Source organism: Pseudopodoces humilis, chromosome 6 (assembly GCF_049639895.1).
Source record: "Pseudopodoces humilis isolate 2021_Gansu_Grassland_sample_001 chromosome 6, ASM4963989v1, whole genome shotgun sequence".
Classification (NCBI taxonomy): domain Eukaryota; kingdom Metazoa; phylum Chordata; class Aves; order Passeriformes; family Paridae; genus Pseudopodoces; species Pseudopodoces humilis.
This window is the reverse complement of record NC_142205.1, coordinates 23840197-23866355: the sequence shown is the minus strand read 5'-3', so window position 1 is coordinate 23866355 and position 26159 is coordinate 23840197. Positions and strand designations below refer to the sequence as shown.

Genomic DNA, 26159 nt, shown 5'->3' with positions numbered 1-26159 from the left:
AGGAAAAGGAGTGCAGGAGACCAGTAGTGTTTGAAGTTTTGATACTTAAATTTTGGGGGGGTTATTTTTAGGTTACTCAGAAAGTATAAGAGATGGATTGATGAGAATGCTTTAAATTCAGAGCATCACTAATCTGTGGTGTTTAATCTATAAAAAAGAAGGGTGAGGGAATATAGCTTCAATCACTAGTGAACATTGATGAGGAGTTTATCTGGATGTGACAAAAGAATCTTGAAACTATGTTACTTTTTAGTGCCCTGCTACCTTTACAAATTTGTGTATAAGTTGCACAAGTACTTCTTCAGGATGTAGTATGCTGGCCATGCTACTACCAGGATTGCACACTATTAGATGTGTAATGGTGTCTGTAATTTAGCACGTTTTAAAGGTATAGAAATAGGAAATATAAAAATGTCTGTCTTCACAAAAACTGTGTAGATTTGCTCCATAGGAAGCTAAAAATCAAAGCTAAAGTACTAAGATAAATTGACAGGTATTTTGGATTTTTTATACAAAGTGGAGAAATCATTAAAAGAGAAAAGGTGTGGTATTAGCACTACTGAAGCCTTCAAATCAGAGAGGAACTCCTCAGGAAATGGTAGCTGTTGCTGAACAAACTACTGAGCTACTGAGTGAAAAACTGATTGAAGTTTGAATGGTCACACTGTGTAGTCTTGCCAAGCCACACAGATATCTAAGCTCATGGAACAAAGCAGAAGTTGTTTATTTGTTGATACCAAATCTGATTAATGAGTTTAGAGAGCATTAATCTTGTCGTGAATATAGAGAGTTAAATAAAATAAATGGAACATTGAAATTTAATTTAAACCAAAAAACCTATATGTGTGAAATATTTTATGTTCACAGAATCTTCAGCTGCTTGGAGCAACAGCAATTGAAGATAAACTACAAGACAAAGTGCCTGAAACCATAGAGACACTCATGAAAGCAGACATAAAAATTTGGATACTTACAGGGGACAAACAAGAGACTGCCATTAATATTGGTATTATATTTGCATTTATCTGATGTCTTTGTGACAGGTTTAAAAATAATAGCAGTTGATGGAGTAAAATTTCTTCCAGAATGGAAAGTTGTCTTGTAAAAAACAGTAATATTATATGTCACTTCAGAATTTGTCTGTGATAGTCAGTGATAGGGGGAAGATAGGGAATGGTGGATTCTGCCTCAATATAACAAGAGCAAGAAAAAGTTTTGTTTGAGAGGAGGCAAAAAGATGGGAAATTGTACTTTTTATAGCATATGAAATTAATTTAAAAGAATTCATTGGCTTTTGACAGTGAGAGGGAATAATATTAAGAGAATGTAAGTATTCTTAGTTTCCCTTCTCTATTTTTCCTTCTTTCCAAGAAAAGTGAACTAAAGTACTATAACCTTTTAACAAAGGTTTATTTTTATACTTAAATTTTGTTATGAAGAATGGTAAAAAAAAGACTAATTTCAACAATAATAAATCTGTATCTTTAAATAGTTATACATGAAAGCTACTTTTAACATTTAATGTTCTTTGCATGTGACCACATCAGTATTTACTGCTGTAGTGTAGATACATGTCCAAAATGAAGCCTTACTTTAGTCATATAAATCCTTTTTATTGGATGTTGTTATTTCCAGTCTTAAAGAACTCTCCATATGCACATGATACAGTTGGTCTATGGTTATTTTCCTTAGTACTTTAAAATTTGAGGGAATACATCTAATACAAATATTTCCACTTTACTTTTGACTAGGCAGCCTATATCATTAGCACATGCATCCTGTTTAATGCATCAAAGAATAAAAGAAATTAATGAAGAGGTGTATATATGCAAGTTTTGAATATGGCATATATATACAAGGTGTATATATGCAAGTTGCATTCTGAAAAATTGCAAAGTTCAGGAAGATCTGTTTGTTGTTTTCTGTAACTCTCTTTAAAGCACCTCTGAATAAGGTAGAACAGTTGCAAGTTGCAGCAAGGGAAAGTCTAACTGTTCTGACTTAGTACCTGTATGTACTTTTATAGAATGCAGTAGAATTTTTTTTTTATCATTTATTTCAGCTAGGGAAATCTTTTTAAAAACAAAATCTTTTCTAACAGGTCATTCTTGTAAACTTTTGAGAAAGAACATGGGACTAATTGTTATAAATGAAGGCTCTCTTGACGTAAGTAAAATCTTCAAAGTTCTTAGTTAATGAAACATTATTTTACTGCTTAAAATATCCAAACATCATGGTGAAGATGGTGTAAAAAATAAGTTAGAGTGTCTATTTATCTAGACAGAAAGTTTTGCCAAAACCATGGTTTGAGGGGATATTGTTTATGTTTGTTTTGGGGGGTTGCTTTCTTAATTTTAGTATTCCATGCTTGGAAGACTGTATGGTCTTTGTGACAGAAAGTTACTGAATAACTGGAAAACAGTCTACACCTTCTGAAATCACAGTGTAGCTACTACACAAAGGAACTTCACAACTATGAGTAAATTAATTCCGTATAGTAGATTTCATCCTTGCAGGCTCAAAGCCAGGAGCTTCACATTATGCAAGCATTCCAAATGAACCGCTTCTAGTGTGATGATTCAAAAGGTCAATAAATGTCTATCAAACAATATCTTTTTATAGTAAATTTATATAAATATCATTTAAGAATAAAAGGTAGTAGTTGCAATGATAACTGCACTGTACTCCCTATTTCAATGTTTTGGGTAAATTACCTTGAAAGTTCTAATAGAGGAGTGGATTAGGTCTCAGGAAATGGAGAAAGGGATGGACTACTGTGATTGCAGAATGCTGAGACAGTGCAGCTGCAAAGGTGGATCAATTCATCTTTTGTTTCTGCATATCAGTAACAGGTGGCAGGAGACTGCAATACCTAGTTGGAGTATTGTCTGTTAGGGAATTTACATAGAATGAAACTTTGGCTTTTGATAGGTTCACTGGAGTTAGGGAGTCTGGCTTTTTTTGGTCTGTGTACTCTTCTGAAAAACACTGAAACCTTGCACTGAGAGCAGTGGCATTCAGTGCGTGCTTCTTCCCCTTGCTGTTAAAATAATGCTATTTGTCCATTGCATACCAGTGGCTTCTCCTAAAACATAGCTTGCTCAAATCTAATCCCTTGATGGACAGGCAGAGTCCCCTGTCTCTAAGACACATAAAATAGAAGATTTAACAAAACAAACACCTCGTCAATTTGGTCATTGTTGTGACTTCAGCATGCAAGGCAGAGGAAGTTAGAATAAAAAAAAATATTTTTTCAGACTGTATCCCAGCTCTGTGAACAAAGAATATGCTAAAATAAAAGATCATCTTTTATATGAACAAATGCCCTTTATTCATGAAATCATAAGAAAAATACCTCAACCCCAGCCACCTCCTCAGTCCCCAATAGGCATTAGCTGGTATAGAACTAAAAGTATTTAGGTACCTCAACTCTTTGGAATATTATTTGTTTTGGGGCTCTTGTCTCATGAACATCTGAGCTTAGCTTCACAAGCAAAATGTGGGTTTTGTTAGTCAGCTGTTCGTACAGTTGTGTACAAGAGCACTGGATTTTATTTCCCTTCATATTAACCTAATGGGCTGCTAAATTTCACTATAGTACTGTTAACCATTGACAGACGTCATAACATAGCCTGTTTTATTTGTGAATTTAAACAGGAAATAGAAAATAGTTTGATTACCATTCAGTTTCAGTGAAAAATATTTAATTGAAGTATGAAAAATATTTCATAAAGGATATTTTTATGCTACTTTTAATATGAGGCATGTGATTTCAGCTTAGGGAGTATGCCCACAAAGGAATTTTAAATATGACAATTTTACAATTGGAGTTTCATTTTGTCTTGGGATATGAGTTTTTTTGTTTTAATATGTAGTATTCTTGGAGCTACCTGATGGCATGTCTGCTTTTGATAAAATTTAAGGTCAATTTAAACAAAAGAATTCACCACTAAACAATATCCCCAAGTGCCACATCCATAACTGTTTTGAGTTCTGTGGGTGGTGACTCCACCACTTCCATGGGCAGTCTGCTCCAATGTCTGAGCACCCTTTCAGTAAAGAAATTTTTCTTATGGCCAATCTAAACCTCCCTTGGCAAAACTTGAGGCTATGTCCTCTTGTCCTGTCACTGGTTTCATGGAAGAGAGTGACCCCAATCTCACTACAACCTCCTTTCATGCAGCTGTAGAGGGCAATAAGGTCCTCCCTGAGCCTCCTCTTCCCTAGGCTACACAATCCCAGCTCCCTCTTCTGCTCCAGACCCTTCCCTTGCTCCGTTGCCATTCTCTGGACATGTGCTGGCGCCTCAATGTCTTTCTTGTACTGAGAGGCCCAGAACTGAACACAGGACTTGAGGTGTGGCCTCCCCAGTGCTGAGTACAGGGGACATTCACTGCCTTGGTCCTGCTGGCCACACCGTTGCTGTCACAGGCCAAGATGCCATTGGCCTTTTTGGCCACCTGGGCACACCCTGGCTCATGTTCAGCTGGCTGTCACACAGCACCTACAGGTGCTGGTTTTACAGTTCTTGCCTAGTAAACAGTACACCCTTCCAAGCCACAATAAGCTAGTTTCTCCAGGAGAATAACTTGAGATACAGCCTCAAAGGCTTTACTGAAGTGCAGGTAGACTACATCCACAGCCTTTCCCTCTGCTATTCGTTTTACCTTGTTGTAGAAGGAGATGAGGTTGATCAAGCAGGATCTGCCTTCCCTAAACCCATGCTGTCTGGGCCTGATCCCCTGGTTGACCAATACATGCCTTGTGATGACACTCAAGATGATCTGTTCCATGACCTTTCCTGGTTGACAGCCCTGTAATTCTCCCAGATCCTCCTTCTGACCCTTTTTGTAGATGGACATCAGATTGGCAAACCTCCAGCTGTGTGGGACCTCCAAGGTTAACCAGGACTGATGAAAAATATTTGATGTGGAAGAGTGTGGTGAGCTCTTCCACCAGCTCCCTCAGCACCCTCAGGTGGATCCCACTGGGGTCTATACACTTGCATATCTAAGTGGCAGAGATCATTTACTCCTGGATTATGGGGATTTTATTACATAAAAGAAACAGTAGATGGGAGGAATATGACTTCTCATGTGTTGTTTAAACTTTGTTAGAAATTAAGTAGTCCACAGAAATGAGAAAAATTGATACTTCCTTTATGTTGTAATATTTCTTAATTAAAGATGGTCTGGGAAATATTTACAGAAACTGTAGTCATTTTAAGGATTTTTTAACACATAATTTTAAACAGTGGAACTTCATTTCTGTCACAATTTCTAGTGGGTGAGAGCCAGGAAACAAGTGCAGAATTCCCTAACAGCCTAATTTAATTTTAGATAAGCAAACCAATGAATCTTTAGAAGGTCAGTAGAAGCAAAATAGTCAAGAATCATTAACAACAATGTGTGGAACTGGGAGGAGTAAGTTGAGTTGAAAATGCAAAGCAGTATTTTTCATTTCAGAGGGTTTTGAGATTTTTAATTTGTTCGGTGTTTTATTTTTAAGTGGTTACACCAAATTTTATGTATGCCTGACATCACTGAAGTAGCACAATTATTTGGTTGGTAAACTTGTTAAAAATACAGGAACATGTTGTTATGGGATGTCACTAGCTTCCAAAGTCAGTATTTTACAAGCAGAAGAGGGTTTTTTCATCTTCCTTTCTCCTCTAAAATACTTTTTACTAAAATACTCCTCTAAAATACTTCTGGGCTGGGAAGCAGGAAACAGAGCTATGTTGTAGCTCTGTAAAGGTTTTTCGAAAAGAAAGAAGGGCAACAAGCAATATTTTTTGTCCTTCAAGAGACTCCATGGTAGAGCTGCACTGTAGCTGACTAGGTGTCAGTGACCTTCCCAAAGCAGGCTGGTATATAAATAAATACATATGAATATATTGTCTACTGAAGTCATTCTGAAGTTCTCAGCACTAGATCACAAAACAGTGACTTGTGTAGGAGTGATTTAAACTATCATTAGCAATTGAAAAATACAAAATATGTTCCTTTGTATAACATGTACTTGATGTTACAATTGTTAAATTATGTTAAAATATTAATTTAATGTGATAGAATTATCAGTTATAATGCCTGTACTTACATCAAGAATTGTCTGTGTTTCCTTTTCTCTAAACATTTAGGAACATTTTGTATAATAGCAAATTCTAGTATCTCTATATATGTGAATCATCTTTTGTATTATTATATTAGTTTTCTCTATACCTGTGTCTTTTGGCAAACATTTATGCAGCTATTGTTGCTGTTCAAAGAGCATTAAAAGTTCACCATAACTTGCACTTTTTTTTTTTGGCAGAGTGCAAGAGCAATCCTACAGATAATTTCTACCGGGTTTCTAATAGTGCAATTGCAAATATTCTTTTCCTTTTATAATATTTGATAGCAGAAACAAAAGGCAACTTCCTCAAAAACCAAAGTTTCTGATCACACTGAAAAATTTGGATTTAAGAATATTAAGAATTAAAAATAATGAACTCCATTTTTTTGTGCAACAGGGAACAAGAGAGACACTTAGCCATCACTGCAGTACTCTTGGTGATGCTTTAAGGAAGGAAAATGATTTTGCCCTCATCATTGATGGTAAATCTCTGAAGTATGCTTTGACATTTGGAGTAAGACAGTATTTCCTGGATTTGGCTTTGTCATGTAAAGCTGTTATTTGTTGCAGGTAAGCTTTGCATTCTATCTCCATGCTATTTTTATTGATTTATAAAAATTAAGAAACTAAAGTTATGAAATACAGTCATTCAAGTGAAATATCACTGTAGAGCACTCTGCAACAGAGAGTACCTGTCAAAGTCAGTCAGATTGTTTATTTCCAGAAACATAATTTGTAATCAATTGAGAGTAGTCTCAATAAGCTGGACTAATCTTGACCTTGAATTGATATTACAGTTAACCGCAGGTTTTAGCATATCTAGAGTTGTCTGTAGATCTTTGTCCACAGGCTGCTGTTCTGTAAGATGTGGATTACATTGTATAAGAAGTGCATAAAAATGTTAAAGGTACTACTTGGGGTACTTTTTATAACCTGAAGCTGAAATGCCTTTTTTGATCATTATTATGCCCAAATATTATGGGGTTCTTTTATACAATGAATCCTTTCATCCGTTTCTGTAAATATCAACTATTACAGCTATAAACATTCATTGTTCCATTAAAATAAATCAGATTCATCTGAAAAATCTGTTAAAAATGGAATTATTTTTCTGCTTTGCAAAAGGACACAGGAAAGTAAGTAATATTGCAGTATTCAAATAATGACCGGGCTTCTAGTCTTTCCATCCCATCTGAAAAGCAATGCCATGCTACCAAGGGATTTTTTAATTAGTGTTTTCGTTGTTAAGCTTTGTAGCCATGGTATTTTTTAATTAATGTTTTTGTGGTTAAGCTTTGTAGCCATGCTTCAGCCTGAAACAGTTTGAATTTCAAACTATTGTCTTTTAAACTGAGAAGTTACTCTGATGAACAATTCATACTCTGTATAAACACTTTCCTAATGGCAGTAGTCTTTCTGACAGATAAGTTGGAGTATTGTGGTTGTTCTACTAGGTTTGAGTTTGCTCAGTACAGTAACAAGCAGGATGCATGTAGAACTGATCCTTTAAAGCTGTACTTCTTTCTTCTCTTTCCTTGATTACAAAATACGTTTTATGCCATTTGAAGAGATAATTTTTCTTTTTCTGTTGAACTGTGGAACCATTGAGGGGTATTCTGTACATAAAGCTGTCTTTTAGTGTTTTCATTCTTGCAAAGAAACAAAGAAGTATGAAATGAAAGTTTCTGTTCTAGTAGTATTCTCTCTGCCATTTCTTCATTTTACACTTCCATAATATACCTAGGTCAGTAGGTTTCAATGCATATCAAGATATATGTCTGACATATTTTGTGGTTACTTAAAATTTGGCTGCAGGTTTAAAACAAATTCTTGCTTGTAACACTCGCTGTTTTAATGTGAATATTTTTTATATCCCATGTTTCCAAAAAGTCAATATTCTGCCAAAATACTTGTTTCTGTTAAGTGTTTTGTCTTTAGCAACAAAAACTGCATTTCCTTGTTTATGAGATTGAAAATAAAAAGTTTAAAATGGCAGTTTTTAATGAAGGTAAATCACTTTGAAAAATTTAAATATAGATAGATATTTAGATATATATAATCCAGACGAAACAAAATTGTAAGGTCTTTCTTTATCCTTATAAAGGCAGTAAACATTTTAAGCTCTCCTTCCTTCTCAAAGTACAAGTTACATCACTTTCTTTTAAGTTTGCAGGCTGTATTGACTTGTGCAGAAGCATTTATTACCAATGGATTCCTCCTAAGACTAGCTGTAGCACAGATGATGCTGACAAATATTCAGTCGACATTTCTCTTAAAAAAAAAAAAATGTGTATATGTTATTAATTCCAAACAGATGTTTGGCATAAAGACTTTAGCAAACTGAATTCCAACTCCATGTTGGTTTCAGAGAAATATACGCAAGAGGAATGTTAAATGGGTTATTCTGGAGTTAAAATGTACAGCTAAGAGTGAGCAGAATGAATGAAAAGTATCTTTTACTGATTTCACCATGAACTTGAGGCAATGACAGTGCCATCTTCCAACTGACCCTATAAAATGATCTAAAAAGGAATTAAGGCACTGTTCCTGAAAAGTTAGAAAGATGAAAAATAAGTACTCAGGAATCTTCTGTAGAAGCTGGCTGTAGCAAGTCTTGGTACAATTCTCTACAGCAGAGTTCAAATAAAACATGTACCAGAAGATCACAGAAATATTTTTTTCATATAGGTGGACCACAGAATTTTTTCAGAAGGGCTGTTGCCCAGAAACTTTCATCCCAGGTTTTCCACTCATCCCACGCAGCTTTTTCAGAAGTCAAATAGTTGTGTGTGTATTGTGCTGGCCACCGAATAATGTGATTACATAGCCACCTTCATTTTGAAGGTTGTATTATTTTTCATTCCTTTATTTTTTTTAAATACATTTTAAATCAGTTCTCTCTAACACACTTGGTAAGGTGACTTCCTCAATATAGAATCCTCTTTCAGCTTTTAAGTAGTCCAAAGTTCAGAAATGTTGTTTTTTATGAATGTGCTTTTAGCAGTTACCCTTGAAGGGCAATACCAAGACCACAACACTAACCAGGATGTTAATTGGTCTGGGTTTATTACCTTTTCACAGAATATTAAGTATGTTCCAAAAGTGCATTAATTTGAAAGTCCTGATTTAAACCTGACTCTTTCTTTATCCCTTAGGGTATCACCACTTCAAAAATCGGAAGTTGTAGAAATGGTTAAAAAACAAGTTAAGGTAGTAACTCTAGCGATTGGCGATGGAGCAAATGATGTTAGTATGATACAAACAGCACATGTTGGTGTTGGTATCAGTGGGAATGAAGGTCTACAGGCTGCTAATTCTTCAGACTACTCAATTGCTCAGGTAAATCATTACACTGCAAAATACTACAATAAAATATTTTAAAATAGTGTTAATATTCATGTATGTATATTTTAATTGTATGTTTGTTCATTTTTCATGTGTTTTGCAGTTCAAGTATTTGAAGAACTTGCTGTTGGTTCATGGAGCCTGGAATTATAACAGAGTAGCTAAATGCATCTTGTATTGTTTCTACAAAAATATAGTCCTTTATATTATCGAGGTAATTTTACAGTACATGAAATACTACTTGAAAGTAAATTCTTAATTTTGAGCTTTTGGTTATTATATATGATTTTAAAGAAGTATTTTAACTGTAAATAAATACCTACTAGTACTGAATCTTAAAATTTTCAATAAACTGACTAATTTATATTTTTTTTACTTTAAAAAACCCAATTGTTTTAAAAATGCATAGTAAATATTAGTACCAAATGTGTTGCTAGCTTATTAAAATGCTGTACATATAACATCATTGCAGTAATTAAGGAATCCAGTTACAGGTTTGTCTTGAATTTACCCAGAGATGTGTGTGCTTCAGCTCTTTGCCGCATTCACGATCTGAAGCCCTCTCGAAGGTCTCTCTTGCACTGCAGGCCGGTTGCTGCTCAGAGCAGTGCCCAGGGATTTTACAGACGGGTTTAGTTCCACTCTTGGGTACCTTTCACTTGCTGAATGGGGTGACTGTGCATCCTCAGGCTCCTGTTAAAGAACAGGGATACTTTCCTGAAAGTAGCTGACCTAGAATTTTCACCTGGGACTGTAAGGAGTAAAATCTTTTGAAAAATACAGTGGTATGAGAGGATTGTATTGTAATAAATGTACATTTATTGACAGGTATGGTCAGAGCAGAATGTATAATTACAGTTTTTACTATCTTCATGACCATACGGCAACCATAAAATTTTGAACATATTTTTAAATACATTTTTAAAGCTTCTCTTTCCCCTGTCTTTCTTTTCTTCCAACAACTGCTGCATCTTTTATAATCAAATATATATTTTTATATATATAATTACATTTGTAATATAATATAAATAATATAAAATAATATAAATATAATATGTATACATATTATATATGTAATTACATTTATAATTGATTCAAACTTTATATTCACAATGAAACTTTGGGTTAAAAATGTGGAAAAAAAAATTTAATTTTGGAAAATCTTGACCACAAAATAAATTTTACAGATAGTCTTATGTAATTTAACATTAATGGGGTTAACAGGTACTCTTTAAATTTTCATAGGTTTTTTAAAATGTATTTTCAAATTAGTATCTTAAACTTGAAAACTTAAGTATTCGGTTTTACTGGAAGAAAATGCCTTATTTGTGTTAAACCTGCTGTAAACATTAGATTAATATTTCCAATTTTGATACTTATCTATGTGACCTAACTCATAGTATTTTAAAATACTTTTATCTTGTTTTTATGCACAAAAGTTGTAGCCAAAGTAGTGCAATTTTCTTACCACATTTTTACATTTTCTAAATTTCCTCTTTTTTCTCTCCATACTGTGTTACTATTGCAAATAGATTTCTATCTGGGTAGCAGCAAGTTTGTAGCCTGTTCAGGAAAATATAAAACAGGAAGCTATAGAAAAAGCAAGTTCACTAAAGATCCTTTTTTGCTTAGAAGTGGCAGACTTTAGATCCTGTATTTCAAAGGCTGGATATCTACTTACATGATCAGACTTCCAGAAGTACTGATTAGCAGTAGCTCTAGAAGTATTTAAAAAAAACAGTATTGATGCATACTTCGCTTATAGAAAGCATACAGAGTTTGGCTTTAGAACATATTAACGTATTTTTCTTAGATTTCTGTTGTTTTCACCTGCAAACATATTGTATATTTATAACTTAAACCAGATAAAAGTATCCCACTATTTGTATTTTATGAGAAAGAAAGCAACTACAGAGATCTTAGTCTAAAATTCAAAAGGCTTTGATTTCATGAACAGGTAATATCTTCCTCCTGAGCAGATGGAAGGGCAAAGAGATCATTTTGATACTGGTTGTTATGACCCTTTATGTACAATGCACACAAGCATTTTGCCGTATACACCTTCTCTGGAAGACAAAATGAATTCTACTTAAATTCCTGTATACCAAACGTTTGTCAGCTCAGAAGACTTTTCAGAGATGTTAATAGCTCATGTCAATACTGTAAGTGAATGGGCAGAAATTCATCATTGAATGTCTCCAGAAAGGACAACTGCTGGTCTTGAGTCTCTCTTTTCAGTTTTTTTGTACAGATCAGGCGTGGGAGCAGAGAGCTCAATGAGTATTTGTAAGCTGCTGCTTAATATGCAGAAATGCTACATCAGGAAAACTTCTGTGAGGCTTTTGTGGCCACACCTCCTCTGTCTTGGAGTTTAGAAAATAGTACTGTGAAAAGCATGTCTGGAAGTTACTTTAAACAAGTTTCTTCTTATTTTGACAGTAACTAAAAATACCTACCTTTACTTAATAGATGTGTATCCTATTTTTAAATGTCTGCTCAGTACTAATCAAGAAAGTAGTGGAAAATATTAAATTTAATCTAAAATAAAGCCTTCATCCTAGGCATCCAAGGGCTGGTATGAAATTGATGTCCGTTGGTTTCTTAGTTCAGAAAATGGTAAAAGTCTATACTTCATATATTCTTATACTCAGGCACGGAGATCAGTGCTTATTGACATTTAAACTCCTATTCATAAGAAACAATAAATGGTCTGTAATAATGTTTTTCTGCTCTGTGTCTTGATGCAATAGCTATTTAAATATGGGCTTCATTTTTGTATAGGACTAGTCACAATGACTTGAGAGGTTGTATTCTGATGTACCAGTCTAAATTTCAAGTGAAAACTCTGAATCTGTAATAGACGGCTAATGTGCTTTATTAAGCTTGTACACAGCATCACACTCACGTAGGATAAGCCTATGCAAAGTCTCATACTTATTTGGAGGGGCTGTCATTACTTTATAATGGTGGTTGAGATTGAGATTGAGCTCATGATTGAGAACTCCTTTGTGGATTGGTTTTAGTTTTGTAATTACCATTAATGTGTAACTGCTGTTAAACTACTAATTTTATGAAATTATACAAACCAGCCTTTGACATCAGAGGAACAAAATTTTCCTATTCCTACTTCTCATTTTGCTGTCTAGTAATAACTAGTAATAATATAAAGTAACTGATTAATATTAAATAAAAAGAATTTATAATTTTAAAAAATAAGATTTGATTTTTTACCCAACATGACGCATCAAATTAAAGAGTAAAAGTCAAAGACAAGCAGAAGAAACAGATGTGTGGAGTTGAGATTTGAAGTTCTGTCAGAGATTTTTAAACATGGCTGTTTGTAGCAATTTAAGTGATACTATGAAAATAATTAATTTATTAAGTAATTAGAGCTGTAATGACTTTTTTAATTCCAGAAACTTTGGATGACGTTATTTCCCCCTCCCCCAAGCTCTTTTCTTCCCACTACTGAGTTACCCATATTCTGCCATTCACATCCATAACTGGAATTTTGTTCTTGATTTCCTTTGCCGGACATATCAGATGAATAGCCGTGATTATACTGAGACCCGTATAATGCATAACCCCAAACATGAGCAGGGTTCCTGCAGGTACTCACACTGGGTCTGAGCTGCACACTTCAGCTGCTGGGGTTCATTATGCCATGGCTTCCTTGAGGTGTGCAAAAGGCACCGAGTTCAGTTTGAAAAACACACAGCAGAAGGTGATGGTGCTCATGCCCACATTTTTGCATTACGTGGCTGGAAAAATTAAAAATACAAGATCTGTGTTGAAGTCTATCTCATTTTAGACAGGCTGAGGATTTAAACCTTTCCTTTTCAATGGAAAATTTTGTAGCTGTTGAATTACAGAATGGTCTGAATTTTCACTGCCTGTTCACATATATAGTCTAAAATACTTTTTAAGAATACCAATAACCTATCCTTAAAGGGTAAAGGGGAGCTGGATTAGTAATTTGAGTTGTTAGAGTAGGGCCTATAGCCTAAGAGAGTCTTAGTCTGCTCCTAAATTAGTATCATGTACAGCATCCTAAGAATTTATTTTCAGGTACAGCTACCTTCATTGTCCATCGTAACTAGGATGAAACACGCTTGTCTCTGAATAAATTACCCACAGCAGAGCAAGGATTTCTTGTCATTGTCACTATTAATAATGTAGTAAGCTCCATATTACTTTTTTCATATAGAGTTGAGTGTAATTTTCTAGGCCCCAAGATTCAGAAGTTAAGGCAAATAGATGGGTTCTTTTCTTCCCAGTTTGAGGGAAGGGCTGTATTTGTCCTTTGTCTTTTCTTCTTCCACCTTTTAGATCTTTTAATTTTGAGCCATTGTTATTTGAGCCAGTTGTTCTGAAGGTGAAAATTCAAATAATATGTTGTAAACAATATAAAATTAATGTTTCTGCTTAGATACTAACGATGTTTGGTCTCTTAAAGTTATATATCTAGTATTCCACTAAACAGTAGCGTTTCTACTATAGACCACTGCTTTTAGCCACGTTGAAAGATTTCTTCTTCATGGACTTTTTTGATAGATTCCATAAGAAGTTCAGAACTTAGAGATGCTACCAAATTTCATCTCTTTTTAGTTTGCATCTAGACCTCTGACCAAGATGTATTTCAGTCCCTTATTACACTAAAATAAACTAAAATGCCTGTGACTTGCATGCTTTCTTTAGAAGAAAGTAAATGCTAATATTTCAGGAAGTCAATATGAAGCCCTAAAGGATTTCTTGAAAATTTTATAGTAAAACCATTTTCAGTTTAAATACCTTGAAAATTCTAACTTAGAGTCAGTACAAAATAAGCTGAAAGCTTTACATTTCATTGTAAATTGAAATTTTATCCTAGATACTTGCATTGCTTCTTAATAGTCACTCCAAAACATTTCCAAGTGTTGCTTAGCATCATTTACCTCTAAGAGCAGTGGATTTGATTCAGTGTATGTATTTAGGCCTTTCATTTAAAATTAGTGTTTTATAACACTTTGGCTGCTAGTTAAATCACAGTAGAAAGTTAATGTCTTTTCCATATACTCCTTGGTTATGAAGGGTCAAGTCTATGTGTAATTGTAGTCTTTTATTTTCTTCCTAGAGAGTGATACTTTCTTAACTCTGTCTAAAATTGCCAGCAATGAGATGTTCACATATTTATGACCAGCAACTGAGTCACATATGTTCTACCACCCTAACCCTTTCAAATCAGTATTTCTAAACTTTACTCCAGTATTTGATACAAACAAGGTAAAAAAAAGTATCAATTGTACTGATGTTGGGTTCATAATTAATTATTCTGTAATGTACAATTGATTACGTAGTCATCTTGCACCCTTATGCTCAGCTACTGAGAAACTGCTGCCAACAAATGTCTGCTAAATCCATCACAATTAAATCATAATTCATATTTTGAAAGTCAAAAATCAAAAGAGCTGATACAAATCTAATTCAGCTGAAATAAAGTAATTCCATTGTCTTTTCAGTGTATAGTCTGAAAGGTTAGAAAATTGTGCTTATTGCACTTAAATCTACCAAAGTAAACAAATTTAGCACTATAAGATATTGGAAAATTAAGGGTATTCTCTCTTTCTGAATTGCAGCCTTGAACAGTCATGACTTTGTATCCAATCTTGTTTTAATAAGTGGCCACTAAAAAAAAATTTCTTCTTATCTGTTGAACAAATAGCAATTTTGGCTGGATTTTACCTCCCATTTTAAGTGTTAATAGTTGCCAAATTCAGGAGGTTTTCCATCTCAGTCACAAACATGTTCAGGCATTGCACCACATGATTAAAAAAAAAAAACCTGAATTTGTTCATAGAATCCAGTCACCTGGAGGGCAGCCTGGGTGGTAAACATACATATTGATTGTAGCAATTCATGCTCCTTTAATGAAGTGCAGTGGAATGTGAACTGTAAGAAAGCAGCATCTAAAAATCCATTTGAAAAACATGAGTTTTAAATGAAGTAGAATGTTCAGATGATTTTGACTGGTCTTAGCTAAGAGCTTATGTTTGCCCTAGAAAATATAGTTTCAGTGTAACTTGTTAATAAAGATTAATCAGATGTACGGCTTCTCTACTTCATTATTGAACTAATACAAGGATGAGGAAACAGGAGAAAGTAGATATGCTGCATGCTATGCTGAAAAACATTAGAAAATATGTTATCAAACCTTTCAAATTAGATTTGTTTTCTTTTAACCTTTTAGCAAAAAAATTATCAAAATTATGCAATTAAAGAGATGTCCATTTCCCTCTCTAAAAGTAATGTGTAGCTGAGTTAGTGCTTCTTAACTAAGTAGTTCTGCTTTAGTGGTCTGGTAAAGCCTAATCCTTTCATGAGTAAGGATTATTGGTAGTTTTAAGTTCCAAACAGCAGCTTAATCTATGAATTCTGCTAGTCAAGTTTGCTAACAATGGGAAGACGATGACTACTATTCTGTAGGTTCCCACTCCACCAGCCCATATTTCTCAGAATTTTTATTTCATTAAGAATTATGTGAGCTTAAATCACCAAAGGACCTGTCATTTCTTCTGAAAATAGTTACCTCCTTTGAATGTTTTCCTATTTATATGGAATTGCTCATGTATCTGACTGGATTGTCCACTACCTATCTGTTCTTGATTGAAAGTTGGATGTATCATTAATTTTTTCATTTGGGTTTAAACCAAAGCATTTTCAACTGTGTTGTAAATGTGTTGTAGGGGTATCCCTTTTTGAGAAGCTGAGGAAAAATCTGTTTATTTTATCTTGCAAGACATTTGAGTAATACACAGTTCTAATATTTTGCAGGTCTGGTTTGCATTTGTCAATGGCTTTTCTGGACAAATTCTTTTTGAAAGATGGTGTATAGGTCTTTACAATGTGGTAAGACAAGTTGTGTGCCTTTAGTTGTTACATTTAACTGTGAATGTTTCTCGAGTAAGCAATGTTTAAACAAATCCTCACCTCTAAAGTTTTGCAATTTTTTCTTTTTAAACCATCTACTAGATGTTTACAGCAATGCCTCCTCTAACTCTTGGAATATTTGAGAGATCCTGCCGAAAAGAAAACATGCTGAAATACCCTGAGTTATACAAGACTTCCCAAAATGCACTGGACTTTAACACTAAGGTAGATCTTTGTAAAAATCAAACATAATAAAACAAAAATTCATAGGAATTCAGTGTAGTTACACTTTTTGTTCTATGCTGCTCATAATTAAACTGGGGGGGATTTTTTATTACTAGCTTCCAGGTGTACACTTGCCAGTGAATGGTACTAATGATACATATATATATTAATTTCTACTAAGCATATAAATGGCCAACAAGGATTTCATTTTTTTCAATCTTTTTTTTTTTTTTCCTGCTGGTAATAAAGCTGTCTTCTGTAGGCAGAAGTGATTAGATCTTACTGTCACTGAGCTGTATGTATTTGTACTGTTATATGGAAATGGATTACTGAAGTCTGTGGAGAAGTGTTGCAGAGGACAATAAGAACTGTCACTAGAATTGTAGAGGGAGGGACATGGTACTGTTCTTTGTCAATTTGGAGTTGTGATTTTATGGTTTAATTTTGAGTTTGGGGAAGAAATACTTGGAGTCAAGGATGTGTCAGTGTGGATCAAAAGGAATCTGAGGCTACTTTTGGTGGGAAATGGGTGATATTCATCTTAGAGAGACTAGCATAAGTAGTAGTAAAATAATGTAGGACTCTTTAATACATAAAATATACAAAATTTCTACAGCATTGCCCATAAATAATCTCCTAAAAAACCCTAAATTAAACTTGTGCCTGAATCTGAGATTTCATGAGTATTTGACTTTTGTAAGAGTTCCTTCTGATTTTATTTTGTGTAAATGTGACATTTCAAGTAATGTCATTTTATGTTAAACTAGGGGACATTTCAGTATATCCTTGAATTAACAATGCCTACCTGTGATGGTCTGCAGTAGATGTGCAGAACTGATACAGCATACTTAGCTCTTATATCTGTGCCAGTTGTGCTGTATAACTGGAGTTACCCCAATATACATTTATAATTATTTGTCTAAACTTTGTTCACTGAAGCAGATGAGATTTTTCTACTTCTTCCTCATTTCATCCCTTCACCTACAAAAGCCAACCTGAAAGTTGTAAGGACACTAGGTAACATGGTCTCTTGTGTCCCTCTGAATATTTTACAAGTATGAGGCTTTTCATGATCCCATAAATACAGACACTTTTGTGTTGTGATAGTTTTAATAAATAGCGTAAGTATGAGTTATAACAGCTGTTTTTTCCGTTTTAAAATAAGCTTTTAATATTTTTTTTTTATTGCACAAATCTATTGTTGACTTAATTGGAAATTCTGTGGCTGTAAACGTCTACAAATTCACCAGCTACAAAATTCCCACCTATATAAGTTGAATAGTTGGTGTTAAAGATTTGGAAACATTACTGCCTTGAATATTGATGCAGATATTTGTTATGGTAAAAGGGATCAAAGGTTATGAGGTCATGACAGAGGTTAAAGGATTAGCATGGGACAAAAAGAATTGGTCAGGAAAATGGAAAAGTAGAACTAATTTTTCTTGCACCCACCTGTGCTTTCTGTCAAATAAAAACTTCTCGTAATGACATAGCAAGAAGGAGAGACAAAGGTTAATGAGTAGCACAAGTTTAAATGTGCAAAGTATTGGAGTGTAAATTGGACCATGCAACCTAGTGTAGCTGTACAATCTAACAAAAGACTTCAAGACATTGTGGAAAATGTGAGACAGGCAACTTAATTTCAACTGTTTGAACACCTTAACACTCAAGATACACATCAGTCAGTTACAATAAAAGCCGTAACAGTCAAAAGCATTGTTAGTGAAAAAAACATAATTGCCATACTGAAGGGAATGGGCTACATATTTTTTATTAACTCTTTATGTCAATATGCAATATATTATGGAAAGCATTAATAGAGTGTTTATTCTTAATACAATTCTTTGCAGAAGGCATCTTTTACAAATGAAAATAAGTTTGAAAGTAAAACTTCAATTGTTTAGAAAATACATTAAAGGAATTATAATATGATCAAACTGTGGTCCTCAAGAATGGAGTATGTAAGAAGAAATTTAAGGAAAAAATGGATAGTTGTCCTTTTTAAATTCCTTTGTGTGCGGCAATATATAGGTTAGGCGTATGTGTAACTCAGGTTTTAATTTTTCTGCTATCTAAATTTATTCTAATACTAAATGCAAATTATAAAATCTAGAGTACTTTTTAATTCCCCACTTAGAATGTAGCAATTGTTCCAGCTGTGTGATTTAGTTTAATTTTTCTGATGATATTCCCATATGCTTATATTTTAATTTCCCTTCTGAATTGAAATTAAAAGGAGGAGATAATACACACTTTTTTCAAAGCATAAAAATAAACAAATGACCCATGAAGAGCTAAGAGGCAGAAAGTGCCTGTCAGTTATATTGCTTCACAGTGGTGGCCTAACAAAAACACATTTTGTGAATCTAACATGCAGATAAAAAGAAAGGTCAGGGTTCACAGAGCTAGTTTATTGCAAATGGTTCTCATGGATTTTCTGTTTTCCCTTTCTTAGGTTTTCTGGGTTCATTGTTTAAATGGCCTCTTCCACTCATTCATTCTGTTTTGGTTTCCACTAAAAGCCCTCCAGCATGGTAAGTATTACAAAAAATAAAAATATAAATGTTGAAAAATACAAAATTTCCAAATATTATCTTTTTTCTAAGGGAAGATTTATAAATACTAACAGTTCAGTGTGATGAAATTTCAAGATACAATTTCTAGAACTAAACCAGATGCCATATACATAAAATGTTTCATTTAGGATCTGTTTAAAAGTAGGAATAATATTATGTACATATACATTTGACTATCTCAGTAGTGTTTATGTAAACTGAAACGTTTATGTAAACTGAAACAAGATGGAGAAAAAGAGATTGCTATTTAATTATGCTAATTTTTATAAAATACACTACCATGGTAAATACCTACAAGATCCTAAAACGCTACTATCCCTTGTATTGTCTCCTACATTTTGTCAACATTTGTTTTTATGGTGTATGCATTCTGTCCTCCTACTTAAGGCCATACTAACCTGCTAGTTTATATATCTATGAGTAGGATTGGGGCAGAGGAACAGTGACATCTTGGACTGGCTCAGTCCTGTCCATCTTCCAGTTCAACTGTTGTGTATGCATTTGAGCTGCAGAAGGAAGTGGGGTGGTTGAGAGGAAAGTGGTGTTAATTAAAGGAAACTTGAAAGCATTGCTTCCATTTTGTGCGAATTTTTGGGGCTGGAAGAGCTTTCTTAAAGGTGGGGTTTTGTTTTGTTTCCATTTTTGGGGGAGAAAAATAACAAGTGTGTACCTTGCAGCTTTTCTGAAAATCAGTTTCTTCTCAGTTTTGGTGATGCAGCCAAGCAGTCTGCCCTGACATAGGGGACTGAAATGTTTTCATGGACATTTTGAAACTATGGAGACTAGATAGTGAGACAGTTACAGCTGCTTGTGTGCCTAAAGGTTAAGGGAAAAACACTCAGTGACGCCTAATAGGTAAAGGGAGGTATGTGGTAGCCTATTTTCTCTGAAGGCCACTCACATCACACTGAATGTGAGTTCAGTTGCAACAGATTGCATTGGAGAGATTTAGACAGCCTAGGAGGAATGAGATTCCCAAAATATCAGTGCATACTCTAAAACCATAATCTCAAATTCAAACTTAAATCCCTGTTCAGAGCTGTAGCCAATCCATGTGAGAGATTTATGCATTACACCATGGATAAGTGTTTAATGAGTATGGTGATGCAGAGTAGAGTTCATGTGTGAATGGCAGAGACACCTGTACAAGCACTTGTGAGAGCTCAGCCTTCTCAGCCTGCAAAGCCTGGGCTAGAACTGTCTTGCTGGCAGGTGGCCTCTATGAGTCTGAACAAATTGCCTGCTGCCTTCCGTTTCATTGCTAGGGATAGGTTGGGGAGCAGAATTGGGGCCTGGGGGAATTGTGTACATCGTGAGGTGATGCAATCAGTACCTGGGTCTGGTGGTGCTCAGAGTTTTGCATGAAGGAGATATGAGTGCAAAATGAGATAGGCTATTAATTAAGTCACCGGTGTCTGTGTGTGTAAAGAGGAAAGGGAAATAATGCTATTATTTTCCTAAGGAGTACCAAAGACAGGATCTTCTGAGAACAGGTCCCTGCTTCCTCCTTCTCTTAGCAAAGAAGAGGTGCAGGTAGATCCTGAAATATGAAAGGTGCAGCTCAGCTTAGTGCATTAGAGTGCTGAGTCCCAGAACTCTGGCTGGTGGAAGTAGACTTAGCTGCCTGCCTATTCCTCTGTCTTATTCTAAATATGCTCTTTACTGGTAGGTATAGATTGTAAAGCAGTGCAATGCATATATTAGCAAGTATTTATTAGAATGCTGAAATCCAAGTCTTGAAGATGATTAAAATCTCTTGGAGCCCTTCTCTTGGTCACATTCACCTGTTTAGTCTTAGTCTTGCTTGTCCACCTGTTTCTTATCTGTAAGTAGAAAATTTCAAACTGCATATGTCATAATAGGGTCTATCAAGAAATACGTGATCAGAGAATAAGTAAGGATTTGTAAGAATTGTTTGTCAGAATTGGCTCCATGGGACCTTACCATTGTACAGTACACAAAATCTACACTCCATGTATTCTCATGTGGATACAAAAAGTGACACATAAATCTTCACAGAAGCTTCCTCGGATGCAACTTTGTCAGCATAAATGGCAGAAGCCAATATGTACTCATAAATTCACCAGGTGTTCCCTCTTTTGTATAATCTTTAAAATAAGCTATGATCTTAGCTTTTTTTTTTCAGACTTCAGCTCCTGTAGTCCTTCTTGGTGTGATAGTCTGTCCAGGGAGAAAGTTAAATAGGGGAAGTGTCAGAAATGCAACCAGTATCACTAGAGCTAAGGTTGCAGCCATTGTGAGCTCCTCATCATGGAATGGGAGTCAGCTAGGTTAAGGAAAACTTCTGTTCTAATATTTTTGTGTGAAGCTGTCTCCTGCTGTCTCTTTCAGAATATCAGTAAATAGATCATTTTTTTCCTGTGTTAACCTGTCTTCAGAAGTCCTAAAAAGCTTTTACAGAGGAGCATTCTTCATCTGCAACCAAAATGGATTTAGTTTCAAGCATATATAAAGATGATATGAAGGCTGGAAAAACATTCAACACAAGTATGAAAGCATACTTAATTAGCAGTGTTTAATATACCATATGCCAGCTGAGGTAGTGGAAAATAAGTACTTCCAACTACAGTCCATTTTTATCAGCATTTAGCACCATTTTTATCACCTTCCTTTGTCCAGCCTAGTCAGAGGAGCAATAAATCCATCCCTCAATGCCCCCCACAGAAAAAAAACTTCTATTATTCTCTTTCCCCCAATACAGCTTTTTTTAAAATCCATCTCTTTTTTTTTTTTTTTTTTTTGTCTTTTACATTATTCCTTACTTGCTACTTACACAGAATTTTGATTACTCTGTATAATGGAATGAAAAGCAATATCCCAGTGCTTAGAACCTCTACAGCAGTGTTATAGTTTATTTGGTTTATTTGCGGTATATGAACAACCTGGAATGCTAAAAGCATTTCAGAACTGAACATGTGAAAATGTAGCCACCTCAGTACTTTTAAAATAGAATGAGGAATTTCCTCATAATAATTCAGTTGTCAGTTATCCCATGTCTAAAAAGAAATTTGACAGAACTGGGATCAGAAAAGCCTCTGCTGTAAAAATAGTCATGAACTTCTGATAAATAATGGAAAATTCACTGCTTTAGAATCCTAAACTTAGGAAACACATGTGGTTTTTATGAAAATACAATTTTTTATGGAAATGCATCTCTTGAGAGCTCTGACTCTGCATAACTCATGTGTGTGTGTTTCCTTATGTGCCAAATGGATATGTACTTATACGAATCCACATATTTGAGTTGGGTAAATTTTGAAAATTTTATGAATGGCAAGCATCTCAAGAATTTAAACTGCGTATATTTTGCATTTTTACTAAAGTTGAATTCAGAAATATGGGTAAGAGTAAAGATAAGTTTCCATACCAAAAATAACAGAACTTGTGAAAATCTGACTCTGAGCTTTCTGCTTACTTATATGTTATAATCAATATATACTATAACAATTATACTTCACATCTTTCCAAAAATAAGATTCTGTATCTCTGATATTAAAAGAAACTCTAATTGCACTGCTACTGAATACAAAGTTGGTCTTATTTGTATGTGGTGTCACAAAAAGTTTCTGTTTCCTGCACAATCCTTGAAGTCACTGAAAGTTTTAGAGCAGTAAGCATGATACAAGGCATAGATCTCTAGTGTTCAGTGCAGTTCAAGATTAAATCTATTTTTCTCTGTAGAAAGTGCTGCCATCTCTTACGTATCAAAATTAACATTGTATGTAGTGCTGTTATGGATGTTTAAATGTTACTTTTATCCTATTTCCTTTTCCAGGTACTGTATTCGGCAATGGCAAAACTTCCGATTACCTGCTCCTGGGTAACACTGTATACACTGTGAGTCTGTATTGGCATTAAGTATTTTAAATATATGGTGCTACTATTACTAGTAATTCTCTTAATAGAAGACTTAAGTCAGTGCAGTGCCTTAAGAAGTGTCTAAACAGTAAGAAATGGCTTTTGAATGACTCTTTGAGAAGTTTTGAAGTGCACTATACTCTAATTCCAGTTTTTAAACAAATTCTTAAACAAAGCAGTTTGATAAAGATGCTGCAGATACATTTGTCCTTTATTGTAAACTGTCTGGTTTTTTAAATAATGGGAATTATAATTCCCTAATTAGCAAGCTTATTAATTTAGCTTAAGTTCTTGTATCGGAGAAATCTCAGGTTATTGATTATACAAGTAGTTCGTGGACTTCTGAAGATACAATCCTGTTTTCTCTCTCTTAATTTATTATGAGGCCTTAAAAGAGGCATTGAGCCATATTGAACAAAGGTTGTGGGATACCTTTTCAGAGGCAATCAGACCACCAGAAGTACACCTGATCCATACCTAACTGTAAACTTCTGTTGCTCTCATTACTGGCTTATTTTCCTTTTAATCTTTTATTTCATAGAATAAATTAGTAAACCTAAATATGTGCTTTCCACTTACTAGATATGAATGTCACTCAATAGCAGGTTCTCTAAGATCTCTCTTAGAAGCAAAATTAGATTTATCCTTACTGTTCTCTGTTCTTCAATGTTAAAAGTTTAATTAATTTTTCAAGTTGCTCACTGTCAGCAGGTACAAAAAAGAAATTAATTCTTCCATTAAAGTAAGGAGGCTATAATATGAATTCACATCAAAATCACTTCTTTGGGGAATAAGGAAACATCATAACTGAAATAAAAGGAAAATACTCTAGACACATGCTAAAGTAGAGGTCACAATGTTGCTCGTTTGTCACATTCTGCAACTGGTTTTCAACTAGAAAAGCTGAAACTTGACCATCTTGAGAGGTTAATTTCTTGCTACTAACCTGCAAGAATTTCCAAAAAAGACTGTTTTCCTTTACTTCAGGTTAAAAGTCTAGAGAAATATAGAAGTTACAATTAATGTTTTCCTGCTCTTGCACAGGAATTCAAGGAAATCTGGAATGATACATGCATACATGAATTTTGAGAGATTTTCAAAATGAGGGTGGAAAGATTTATTTTAAAATCTGTTCATGTAAAGTATATGAGCAGTTGTCAGTCATATCAAAAGTCTGAGGCTAAGGTATTTCTCATTCCTCATACTGTTTTCAATGTGCCTTTTAGAAATCTGCAGTCATCAGTTCTGCAAAAGTCCGTAAGAAAGGAATTCAGAAGTTTATATTCTTTAGTTTCTTTGGATCCACAAATAAAGTCAGAAACATGCAATGATTCATAATATGTCCTGGAATTATTTCTATAAACCTAAATTTCAAATAGGAATAGAGTGCTGTGAAAATGTCTGTATGACCATTTTTGAGAGTTTTTTTTAAAAAAAAGTCACAATCTTTATACAGAATACCAGCTTGAGTTCTTGCTTCCTGGGTAGGATTTAGTGCACTACTGTGGGTCTGGTGGAAGCAGAGGAGGGACCAATAAACCACATGTTCTTAAGGGAATGACTGTGCGTAGTTGGTGATTTTTGTTAGGGGTATCAGATATGATCCCATCACAGGTCAGTTAAAGCTCTATACTCACTGTGTATCTGCTTTTACAGAGATCTGCAGTGTTTGTTTTGTGTATATGTTTTGTCTGTGCAGAGGGACTGTTTGATCTCATCCTGAAGGATGTTTACGTTTCTTATGACTGACCTAAGTAGCAAAGAAGTGTACCAAATGAGTTTGTTTGGGTCATTTTTCCATACTTCTTTTTTTTTCACACATCCAAATACAGAACCCAAACTGGATAGACCAGGCAAATTACAATACTCATAATTGGCCTCTGATTTTCTTCTGATTAATTTCACACATGTTTTAGATAGTGAAATTGCTGTGATTTTTTTATTTATTTTTTTTTGTCTTTAATAGCTCAGTTGAAATAGGAGATTTCAGGATTTCAGAATTGAACTTATAAACTTATAGGTGGAAGCTTTCTGGCAGTATTTGTATCCTTCTGTGCACCAGACATAGTGCAAGATTTGTCATACATGCTTATCTAGTTGCTTCAGCTTCTAATTGAAGTACATTTCTTCTGAATTTTTGAGGCTGCTTGAAGTTCAATGCTTCAAGTCAACTTGTCCAACAAATTAGAATTTAAACTATAGCTGTTGGAGCTTGGTGTTTGTGACTCCTTTTTTCAGCCTCAGATTCTTCAGATTACATATAAAGCAAATCTAGTGACACACATTCATGAGTGAGTTACAAAATGTAGTAACTATTTCTTTGGTAAACAGAAAACCTTCTTGAGTGAATTTCAAAGTAAAGAGATAAACAATTTTCCTGGATCAGCTAGTCCTTGCTGTGGAATTATAAACTTCCTCCTACTGCTCCTCTGTAAGCTAAAATGGAGCATGTCCTACAAATGTGATGTTTTCAGAGACTGCTTCATAAAAAATGTAAAGATAAGAAAAGAGTAAAGATCAGAGGGAATAATGAAAATGACATAACAGACTTACTCAGCATGTTATTTGTATGCAGAACATAAGTCTTACATTACCAACATTTAACTTTTGGGCTTTTCAGGATTTGGTGCAGATGACTCATTTACTCATGAAGTGAACAAAACTTTCGGTTTTTTTTAAGCTGAGACTAATGTAAGCTTGAAAAACTGCAAGCTTTCAGTCCAGCATCTATGTCTTCTAAATCTGTCTTGGTGTAGAAGGTTGCAGTCATCCTGTCCGTAACTAGAAGGTCTTCAGTCTCAACTGAAGAGGACTTCACTTCTTGCAAACCTTTCCTTGTAACCAAAATACTGTCAATAAAGATGCTAACACCTTAATAAGAGCCAGATTTACAGAGTTCTAAGAAGCAAGGATAAGATTTCTAATGCAAAAGAAGAGTTTTCCAAATCAAATTGAGTGGCCATTATTAATGGAAGCTAGTAATTCTTAATGTTCTATTATTAGTTCATTACTGGGTTGTATCCTTAAATCTTCTAGTGGCAATTTACTTTTTCTCATCTTATCCTTAAAGTTTAACCAAACTAATAATTTTTGTATGTTAAAATTTCCATGTTA

General features: G+C 34.4%; 1 protein-coding gene across 8 annotated transcripts in view; it reads left to right on the top strand.

Annotated features, from left to right (window-relative positions):
• ATP8A1 (ATPase phospholipid transporting 8A1) overlaps positions 1–26159 on the top strand; it is a 102849-nt gene that overhangs the window by 52466 nt on the left and 24224 nt on the right. For all 8 annotated transcript variants that reach the window (XM_014261992.2, XM_088056116.1, XM_005517746.3 and 5 more), the window contains 9 exons: positions 868–1006; positions 2102–2166; positions 6512–6684; positions 9270–9453; positions 9563–9673; positions 16270–16344; positions 16468–16590; positions 19046–19124; positions 22963–23024. In XM_014261992.2, the coding sequence (XP_014117467.2) occupies positions 868–1006; positions 2102–2166; positions 6512–6684; positions 9270–9453; positions 9563–9673; positions 16270–16344; positions 16468–16590; positions 19046–19124; positions 22963–23024 (1011 nt within the window). The remainder of the gene's footprint in view (positions 1–867; positions 1007–2101; positions 2167–6511; positions 6685–9269; positions 9454–9562; positions 9674–16269; positions 16345–16467; positions 16591–19045; positions 19125–22962; positions 23025–26159) is intronic.